General features: G+C 37.6%; 1 protein-coding gene across 1 annotated transcript; it reads right to left on the bottom strand.

Annotated features, from left to right (window-relative positions):
* Positions 1 to 4,835: 4,835 nt before the first annotated feature.
* LOC104240750 (tubulin beta-2 chain-like) lies at positions 4,836 to 6,894 on the bottom strand. The gene is made up of 3 exons (XM_009795665.2): positions 6,354 to 6,894; positions 5,849 to 6,118; positions 4,836 to 5,738 (listed from the first exon to the last, which is right to left on the bottom strand). The coding sequence occupies exons 1-3, from the start codon at positions 6,745 to 6,747 to the stop codon at positions 5,059 to 5,061; spliced, it is 1,344 nt and encodes a 447-aa protein (XP_009793967.1). The 5' UTR covers positions 6,748 to 6,894; the 3' UTR covers positions 4,836 to 5,058.
* Positions 6,895 to 11,019: the final 4,125 nt, after the last annotated feature.

Genomic DNA, 11,019 nt, shown 5'->3' on the forward strand with positions numbered 1-11,019 from the left:
ATCCAAAATTCTAGGATTTTATGGTAGAAATTAGGAATTTGGGTAAAATTAGAGTTTTTTGAATAATTGGAATTTAGACCTCATTTGGGGTCGGATTTCGAAACTAATTGGATATTTGGGCTCGTGGGTGATCGGGTTTTGGTCCGAACCTCGAGTTTCGACCATGTAGGCCCGGTGTCGATTTTTGAATTTTTGGGAAAAATGATAGCAAACCTATAAATAAGCATTGGGTATGAATTCTTTTGCATTTATTGATGTTGCTAAATTAATTTGGGCTAGATACAAGTAATTTGGAGGCGAATTCTAAATGAAAAGCGGTGTTTGAGGCTTACATTGTGTTTGTGGCATCGAGGTAAGTGTTTGGTCTAACCTTAGCTTCAACAATTAGGAATTGTGTCTTATTTTCTATGTGTTAATTGTGGAGTACGACGTATAGGCATGGTGACGAGTATCTATATGTCGGTGTCAAGCATGCACGTGAGTTTCGTCTAGCAATTGTTGTTACTCCGTTGTAATTTATTTATGCTTAATATGTTGATTATCATTGTTGGTTCCCTTGTCGGGATGCTATTGTTATATTCTTGTTCCCTTGTCGGGATGTTATGGTTTATGAAATCGTCTCCCTTGCCGGGATGTTAGTGTTACGACATTGTCTCCCTTGCTGGAACGTTATTGTTTACTATATTGTCTCCCTTGCCAGGATATTGTTGTTGTACTCTTGTACCCTTGCCGGGATTTTTTGTGATTGATGTTGACTTGTGAATGGGATCGGGTTGCACGCCTGCAACGAGGAAGAAATGAAAGTGGATACTGTGTTTATTTTCCTTGTTCTTGTTGGCATTTAAATTCTCTTTTAGTTTCTTTACATTCCTATTTTGATATTCTATTGTTATTTGGTACTCCTCGCAACATGTTTCCCCCTCCCACCTTTACTGTGAATATCTGCTTTTATTTTTCCGCCGTATATAATTTAACTGCACAGGTTTATTTGGTAGTCTGGTCCTAGCTTCGTCACTACTTCGCCGAGGTTAGGCTATGCACTTACTAGCATATGGAATCATTGTGCTGATACTACACTCTGCACTGTGTGCAGATACTGGTACCGGAGCGTTTGGACCGCAGTAAGGTTGCTGCCTTCAGTCCAACAGGCGACCCGAGGTAGTCTTGCAGGCGTCCACGGGCCTTGGCGTCTCCTCCTATCATTTCTTTTCTGTTTTTACTTATTCAGAGACAAATTCGTATATTTCTATTCAGACTTTATTTGTAGTAATCTTAGACAGTATGTGAAATTGTGACACCAAATTCTAGGTAGAGTTGTTTTTAGACTTTCGCAGTTTGTATTAAGTTAAATTATCAGATTTCGTCTTCCGCTTTGTTATTGATATTATTATTTCCTCCGTTTGATATGTCGTTTTGAAATTATAAGGACTTAAAGACTTGAAAATGGTAATTAAAACAAAATAGTTGGCTTGCCTAGCTTTCACTAGTAGGCGACATCACGACCCGAGGGTGGGAAATCCAGGTCGTGACACTGATGTATCTCATATAGCAATGGGGTACATAGAGCAACAATCTCAATATGCAGTTAAGCATGAATTTAAATGTAGTGGGGACACTGGTATGCGATATAACATGGGGTTTACAAACATATTGTTGACTTCTCCAACAATACATGCATATGCAGATCATGGCAGCTCAAAGGAATACCATGCTCCCATGCAATATGTGCAATATCTTTTAAGAGATTTGAGCCTGCTGACTATGTTGTTCACTGGTACAGGAAAGAAACATACCTGAAGGCTTTTAGTTATTACATACAACCAGTAACCAACATGGATATATGGCTATCAACACAGAATCTAACTGTTGAGCCTCCTGTAATTACCAAGATGCCTGGTAGACCTAAGAAAATTAGGAAAAAAACTCAGTATGAACTTAAAAAGAAGTTTGGTAAGAGATCAAAGAAAGGGACACCAATGACATGCTCTCGTCGTAAGACAGTAGGCCATAATAAGAAGGGGTGACCTATCCTGGTAATGCATTTAATTTATTTCTTATTGTGACTTATACTTTGGTTGTTTCTATAACTCATTTTGTTTTTTGGAAATTTCAGAAAGGACAAGGACCTGGAACAACAGGATTCAGAAATGCTAGTGCTACTCAACCATCACAGGCTGCTCAAACAACAACTCAACAATCAGCTCCTGCAAGTGATTCTAGAACTGCCTTGACCAGAAATACTCAATCATCAGCTGTTGCAAGTGCATCTATAAGTATTATTTTTTACTTTAGTTAATCTGTATTAGGACCATGATTTTTAAATTACTAGATAGTATTTTATCTTACATCAGGATACTGGAAGTATGAGATCAAGGACTTCTAAGGATATTATATCTAGTGTTAGAGGAAGGCCAAAAGCTAGTGGACTTCGAGGAAGACCAAGAACTACTGGATTTGGTATTTTCTCCTTTTGTCTTTTTGTCTTCTTGAGCCGAGGGTCTTTCAGAAATAGCCTCTCTACTCCTTCGGGGTAGGGACAAGGTCTTCGTACACACTACCCTCACCAGACCCCACTAATGAAATTTCACTGGGCCGTTGTTGTTGTTGTTGTTGTTGTTGTTGTTGTTGTTTAGTGATAGAGGAACAATGATAGAAAGGGTAAGATCATTGAGGATTTGAAATTTTATTTTGATATTTGTAGTTTGGGTGCTATTGGCTTTCTATGCAGTGTGGATCAAGAGATAGGGTACATTCTTCTCCTACAAAAGTAGTGGATGCTAGGCAAACCAATATTGATCTTGGATACAGTACACCTGGACTAAGGTGGCAAGGAAGAAATGCTATAACACAAAGGCAACTTCAACAATAGTTGAGGAGAAGACAAACTCAAGCAAGCCTTAGCCAACCTCAAGTCCATTCTTCATCTCAGCCAAGCCAGTCTCCATGTCCAAACTTGAGCCAATCTCAGAAAAACATCATACAATATCAACCTTGAAGATGACTGAATGTTTGTTTTTCTGATAACTTAAGTTTGTTAGTTGCAGAACTTAATTTGTAGGTTAACTCACGTATGTTTAACTATGACTTCTCTTTTGGAACAATGTTTAAACTATTTCTGCTACTAGACAACTTTCAGTGCTAATTTTGTCAACCAAGAAGGCTGATCGAACTTGGTTGTTTATATATGCCTGCTTGTTTATGTCAAAATTGCTTTTCATTTCACAAAACATACATCATTCATTTTGTCATTATCATTTTACATAGAGTTATGAAGACACTGATTAGTACTAACTAGACTAAGAAGAAAATTACAATTATTAGTGCTAATACAACAACTAAAGTTACAATGATCTTCACCCTCTTCCTACGTTGTAGTTGATCTCTCTCTCTCTCTCTAATTCTTGATAACAGTCCTGAAATCACTTAGCTTGTTTATAGTGATCCGGAAGAGGTGGGTCAAACCACTTAAAAAATTACAAGAATTGGCTCGACCATAGTTTGAGCACGTATAAAACCTTCTTCCTGGATTTGTTGGCTTCCAAGTGATGCAAATATGAGCTTCAACTCCACAATGACAAAATACAGGACTTTGAATCATTTTCACAGTCTGGAAAAAGAAAAAAATATTTAAATAAAGCTTCACATTTTAAGAAATATGAAGGAATGAAACTTCAAATGCTATATAATAGAGGGATAATGTGTTTTACATTGAAGAAATAAGAACCCACTTAAATAGGCCCCATTTTTTACCATTGGGCATTGGGAAAGGGGCTCTCATGCTCCTAAACATCGTGAGACTCACGCAGTAGGCTGACTAGGACCAACTGACGCTACATGGGATGGGTCAACAGTTAAATGTGTTTATTAGTTATGGGTTTCACGAGTTTGAGTGTTTAAATGGAAAAGTCCAAAGTTTGTGTATTGGTTTTCAAAAGCCATACAATTTTAAGTGGCCAGAAACCATTATGCCTTTTAAGAACTTGTGGGTATAAGTCATGTTTCATGTTTTTCCAAAATAAATTTGGTAAATATGTTTTGATAACTGATGTCCAAACACGTTTTCATCTTCAAACCAAATTTTAACCAAATCAAAAATTTTCAAAACAAATTTGAAAATCTATGGCTAAACACTAGCTAAATCTAAGACAAGATATCATATGGATCTTGGGAATAAGTTCAACAATAAAAATAGCAAATAAAATTCTCCTATTAGTAGGGTGAAAATTCAGTGACTTGTCGTACGAATTATGTTTGCCCTCTGGAGATGAAAATAAATGTGTAGTGATAGACTGAGATCCGCATATGTTCATTCCTATCACATCGGACTGCTAGATTTTAATTTAGGAATTACTATGATAGTCTTAATTTGACAACTTAATTGCTGTAACACCCGATAGTTGATCCTCTTTATACTAGGTTCACCTGATATTGTTTAAGACGCCCACAATTGTATCTTCATCGAATAACACATCTATGGGAAGAAACATCGTCCGCTGCATAAATTTCTATAGCATCTATGGATTGAGGATAAGGAACAAGCAAATAAACCATCTATGGGAAGAAACATCTGCTGCTACATTTTGGAGACAGCACAATCTCATTTTCACTAAATTGATTCAACATCTTGCCCTCGCTCACTCAACCAATGAGCCCCAACCAATGTAGACCTGAATTTTCTACTACCAATGTGGCTTAAATGAAGATGCATTATTGAACTATGAAAATACCTATTGTAACTGCAAATCAAGCATTGAGAACAAGCTGTTGCTTCGACCAGCAAAAAGCACATATACATAAAAGGGGAAACAGAACAAGACAGCAGAAAACCAGCAATGTACTAGACCAATAGTAACTTCATCATCATAAAACCAAGACAAGTACGACTAAACACAACCAACAGAAACAAGTACTATTACAATACTGCAGATTGTCTTTGAAACTAAGAGGAAAATTACATGAAAGCATATTATAGCTATCAAAGACCTACTATCCATTGCCATTGTCAATGCCAAAAGACCATCAACTGGAAATTGTGGTGCTTGGCATCATACATTCAAATTAAGCTTCATTAAGATCCTCTTCATCTTCCTCATAGTAATCTCCCTCCTCATCAGCAGTAGCATCCTGGTACTGCTGATACTCCGAAACCAAATCATTCATGTTACTTTCCGCCTCAGTGAACTCCATCTCGTCCATTCCTTCACCAGTGTACCAATGCAAGAAAGCCTTTCTCCTGAACATAGCAGTGAACTGCTCACTCACACGCCTAAACATCTCCTGAATGGAAGTCGAGTTACCAATGAAGGTAGATGCCATCTTAAGTCCCGTCGGTGGGATATCACAAACAGTTGATTTTACATTGTTGGGAATCCACTCGACAAAGTAGGACGAGTTCTTGTTCTGCACATTGAGCATTTGCTCATCCACCTCTTTAGTACTCATTTTACCCCTGAACATAGCAGAGGCTGTCAAGTATCTTCCATGGCGCGGGTCAGCTGCGCACATCATGTTCTTAGCATCCCACATTTGCTGGGTAAGTTCAGGAACCGTCAAGGCCCTGTATTGCTGAGAACCACGTGAAGTCAGTGGTGCGAAACCAACCATGAAGAAATGGAGCCTAGGGAACGGGATCAGATTCACAGCTAGTTTTCTAAGATCAGAGTTCAATTGCCCAGGGAAACGCAAACAACACGTGACACCAGACATTGTAGCTGATATCAAATGATTCAAATCTCCAACTGTTCCATTCAAAAAAGATAAGACAGAATTAGACAAATAAGTCACAACAGGTATCAAATCATAGTGATCGGGTAGAGAGAAATGCAATGAAGATGGTGAAATGACTTACAGCTGGGGGTTGTAAGCTTGAGGGTTCTGAAGCAGATGTCATACAAAGCTTCATTATCAAGGACCATACATTCGTCAGCATTTTCAACCAACTGATGCACCGACAGGGTAGCATTATAAGGCTCAACAACAGTGTCAGACACCTTAGGAGACGGGAAAACAGAGAACGTAAGCATCATTCTGTCGGGATATTCTTCTCTGATCTTTGAAATCAAAAGCGTTCCCATTCCAGATCCCGTTCCTCCACCCAATGAATGGCAAACTTGAAATCCTATTAGAATCAAAACACCAAAAACATCAACAAAATGCCTCAAAATTAACGGAACTATATCAAAAAACACATTCAAACAACTTGTTTGGAAAAATGCCTAAGAGAAAATCCTGAAAATCAACAGCGGAAACACCAACAAATTCTTCGAAATGCACGGATCTATAACAAACAAACAAAAAAACACATGCAAATAAATGTTTGACAAAATGCCAAAGAGAATGGTCGAAACACAAACCTTGAAGGCAGTCACAGTTTTCAGCTTCCTTACGAACAACATCAAGGACAGCATCAATCAATTCAGCGCCTTCAGTGTAATGTCCTTTAGCCCAATTGTTACCAGCACCAGACTGACCAAAAACGAAGTTATCAGGCCTAAAGATCTGACCGTACGGACCAGATCTGATACTGTCCATGGTACCAGGTTCCAGATCCATAAGAACAGCCCTAGGAACAAACCTTCCACAGGTTGCTTCATTGTAATAGACATTGATTCTCTCAAGCTGGAGATCTGAATCGCCGTTGTAACGGCCGGTGGAATCAATGCCGTGTTCGGCACAAACAACTTCCCAGAACTTGGCACCGATTTGGTTGCCGCATTGTCCACCTTGAATGTGAAGGATTTCACGCATTTTTGGAACTGAGATCTGAAAAAAGATGCAGAAATTTGAAGAAAAATGTGTAGATCTCAGAAATGAGAGGCGGCAGAGAAGAGTAAAAGATTAAAGAGAGATAAATGTAGGGACATGGGAAAGGGTTTGTTTTTATAGTGAGGTTATAGATTTTTTAAAAGGCTTTTAGGGTTTGAAAAGAAAGGGACGGGATGAGCTGTAACGGATAGTGAATTTACGGTTCAGATGTATTTTTTATTTTTAAGAAGGGTGGAGATCTATTTTTTATACATTCAATTTTTTAGGAAGGAATTTGAAATTTGAAAATTTGTGGGGAACAGCTGGACCAGGAATTTAGTAAACGACAAGATTAATTAAAGTGTGACGTTGATTTTTTATTCACGACTTTATCAATGGGTGTCATTTGTATATTCACGAAATCTATTTTGATGACCTTTGTTTGAGCTTTGGAAACAATAAGAGCCCGTTTTGGACATAAGAATTCTTTTCATTTTTTCAAATTTTTTTTTTCGAAATCAGTGTTTGACCATAAAATTTAATTTTCACTTAAAGATAAATTTTTTAATTTTTTAAAAATTTGAAAAACTCCAAAATGCCGTTTTTCAAAATTTTCACTTAGATCTCATTGATGACAAAATACGGAAAGCGAGGCTCAGATGGTTCGAACAGGTACAAAGGAGAAGCCTAGATGCTCTGGTAAGGAGGTGTAAGCGGCTGGCATTGGAGGGCATTAGAAGAGGTAGAAGACGACCTAAGAAGTATTGGGGAGAAGTGATCAGATAAGACATGGTGAGGCTTCAGATTTCCGAGGACATGGCCCTTGATAGGAAGTTGTGAAGGTCGAGTAATAGGATTGTAGGTTAGGGGATAGTTGAGTATTTCCGTACTTCGCACCTTTGTGAGGCTAGTCTGGTAGGGTTTTGTCGAAGTCAGTTAGTGGTAATGTTGCGTCTTACTACTCTTTCGTTTTCCATAGTGTTGGGTCTTTGTATTATCTATTGCTTTTGCTTTGCATCTACTTTCTCATTTTCATGATGTTATTTTTCATATGATTTCTATTGGTGATACTGATATTGTCTTTTTTCGTCTTCTTGAGCTGAAGGTCTTTAGGAAACAGCCTCTCTACTGCCTCGAGGTAGGGGTAAGGTCTGCGTACACAATACCCTCCCCAGACCCCGCTAGTGAGATTTTACTGAGTCGTTGTTGTTGTATATCTCACAAAACTTTAAAAATAATCCAAAATTATATTCATGTCCAAATACAACTCTAATTTTCAAATAACATTTTCACTATAAAAAATCATTCTTTTTTGGAATTTTACAAGTCTTATGTCCAAACGCCCATTATTTTGAAGTTTTACTCAAAGAAATATGATTAGGAAGATATTTAGCACAAGATGAGAGTGGCATTTGTGGTCGACAAGATGAGGGAAGCAAGACTAATATGGTTCAGACATGTGAAAAGGAGTTACACAGATGCTATGAGAAGATGTGAAAGGTTGGCAATTGTGGGTCCAAACAGAGGTAGAGGTAGGTTGAAAAAGTGTCTAGGAGAAGTAATTTGACATGACATGACACATCTTCAGTTTACTGAAGACATGACGCTAAATAGCAGGATAGGGGTAGTCGAGTTTAGGACATTGTATATGTTTCGTCTTTTTCGTATCGATATTATTGTTATCATTTTCGTATTTTCTTATTCTTCAATCTCTATTACTACATGTTGTTTCCCTTCCTTCGATTTTCTTACTTCTTTGTTATTTTATTGTTATTACTGTTCTTGTCTACATTTTCAACATGACTTCTTCATTACTATTTTCTTGTTCAAACATGCTGAGAAATTCTTTTCTTGGGTCGAAGGTTTACCATAAATATTCCTGCACCTCTACAAGGTAAGGATAAGATTTTTGTACACATTACCTACCGTAGACTCCACACTGTTGGGATACTCCAATTTTTGTTTTCCTCATAAATAACATAAGCATAAGTTTTGTAGAAATCTATGTATTTAATTACGCAAGATAAAATAGGAAACAATAATTGACTATTAATAATATATTAATTAATAACCAAAATAACAAAAGTAATTCCCATAATAGTAAGGGAAAAAATTATTTTTATTGGAAAAATAAACAAATATTTTAAATTATACGTTATATACTAATTGTAATATATAAAATTAATATATATATATATATATTGTTTATGAGCCAAAGGATTCTAGTGTAAGTGGTGAAATGATATCATTATTTTGAACATTTCAAAATGAATCAAATTACTTAGTCATACCATGAAAGTTTGGGAGAGGGTGGTTGAAGTGAGGGTGAAGAGGATGGTTTTTATATTCGACAATTAATTCGGTTCATGCTATGTCGTTATACTACGAAAGCTATACACCTTATTAAGAGGTTGATGGAACAGTATAGGGATAGGAAGAAGGATCTGCACATGGTGTTTATTAATCTAGAGAAAACATATGTCAAGGTTCCTAGAGAGGTTCTCTAGAGATGCTTGGAGGCAAAATGTGTGTTAGTTTCCTACATTAGGGTGATTAAGGACATGTATGATGGAGCTAAGACTCGGGTTAGGTCAGTAGGAGGCGACTCACAGCATTATCTGGTTGTTATGAGGTAATACCAAGGTTCTGCGCTCAACCCGTTCTTATTTCCCTGGTCATGGACGCACTAACATACCATATTCAATGGGAGGTGCTGTGGTGTATGTTATTCACTGACGACATAATTCTGATTGACGAGACGCGAGCCGGTGTTAACGATAGACTAGAGGTTTGGAGACAGACCCTTGAGTCTAAGGGTTTCAAGCCGAGCATGACTAAGACGGAATACCTGGAGTAGAAGTTCAGCTATGAGCCGAGGGACGCGATCGTGGATGTGAGGCTTGAATCACAGGTCATTTCAAATAGAGGCAGTTTCAAGTATATTGGGTAAGTTATCCAGGGAAAAGATCGACGAGGATGTCAAACACCGTATTGGGGTAGGGTGAATGAAGCGGAGGTTAGCATCTGGAGTCATGTGTGACAAGAGAGTATCACCGATACTCAAAGGTAAATTTTATAGATTGGTGGTTAGACCAGCCATGATATATGGGACTGAGTGTTGGCATGTTAAGAACTCACATATCTAGAAGATGAAAGTAGCAGAAATGAGGATCTTGAGGTGGATGTGCGAGCTCACTAGGATGTATAAGATTAGGAATGGTGATATTCGAGAAAAGGTGGGCGCGACTCCCATTGATGACAAGATGCGAGAAGCGAGACTCAAATGATTCGGCACGTACAAACAAGAAGCCTAAATGTTCGGGTAAGAAGGTGTGAGCGGCTGGCTCTAGAAGACACGAAAAGAGGTACAGGGCGACCTAAGAAGTATTGGGGAGAGGTGATTAGGTAGGAATGTCGAGACTTCAGATTTTCGAGGAAATGACCCTTAATAGGAAGTTGTGGAGGTCGAGTATTAGGGTAGTAGGTTAGGAGGTACTTGAGTCTTTTCCTAGTTCGCACCTCTGTGAGGCCAGTGTGATAGGATTTTTGTCTTAGACTACTAGTGATTAGTGTTGTGTCTTATTACTCTTTCGTTTTTCATAGTGCCAGGTCTTTATTGGCTATCGCTTTTGCTTTTCATTTATTTACTGGTTTTAAGATGTTGTTATTATTCCTGTGGTATCTGTTGGTGGTACTGATATTGTCTATTTTCGTCCTCTTAAGTCGAAGGTCTTTCGGAAGTAACTTCTTTACTCTCTCGGGATAGGGGTAAAATATGCGTACATCCTACCCTCCAGACTCCACTAATGGAGTTTTAATGAGCCGTTGTATAATCAAAATGAAGCATATGAATCGACAGATGGGGTGAAAGAAGAAAAGATAAGACAAAAAGGACATTGAGTGTAAGTTGTCCAATTAACAAGATTTCATTGTCCCTATTGATAACAGGAATTCTCCGTATTGATTTATTTAACCCAAAAAAAAATGAAATCTTTATAATTTAAGTAGGAAAGAGAACAGGAATTCTCCGTATTGATTTATTTAACCCAAAAAAAAAATGAAATCTTTATAATTTAAGTAGGAAAGAGACGGGTATAGTTTCTTTTTTTCTTTTTAGAAAAACCAGAGGCAAGTAGAGTCTTGTTTTTCGAAGAGACACAAAAATAAATGATATAAGGACAACTGATATCAGGGGTCGGTTTTACTTTCTGAAAATTGACATAGACTTGCTAAACTAAGGTGGCATCTGTATTTGGCTTTAATCTTGGAAAACTC

The sequence above is a fragment of the Nicotiana sylvestris genome, chromosome 12 (assembly GCF_000393655.2).
Source record: "Nicotiana sylvestris chromosome 12, ASM39365v2, whole genome shotgun sequence".
In the NCBI taxonomy this organism is placed as follows: Eukaryota; Viridiplantae; Streptophyta; class Magnoliopsida; order Solanales; family Solanaceae; genus Nicotiana; species Nicotiana sylvestris.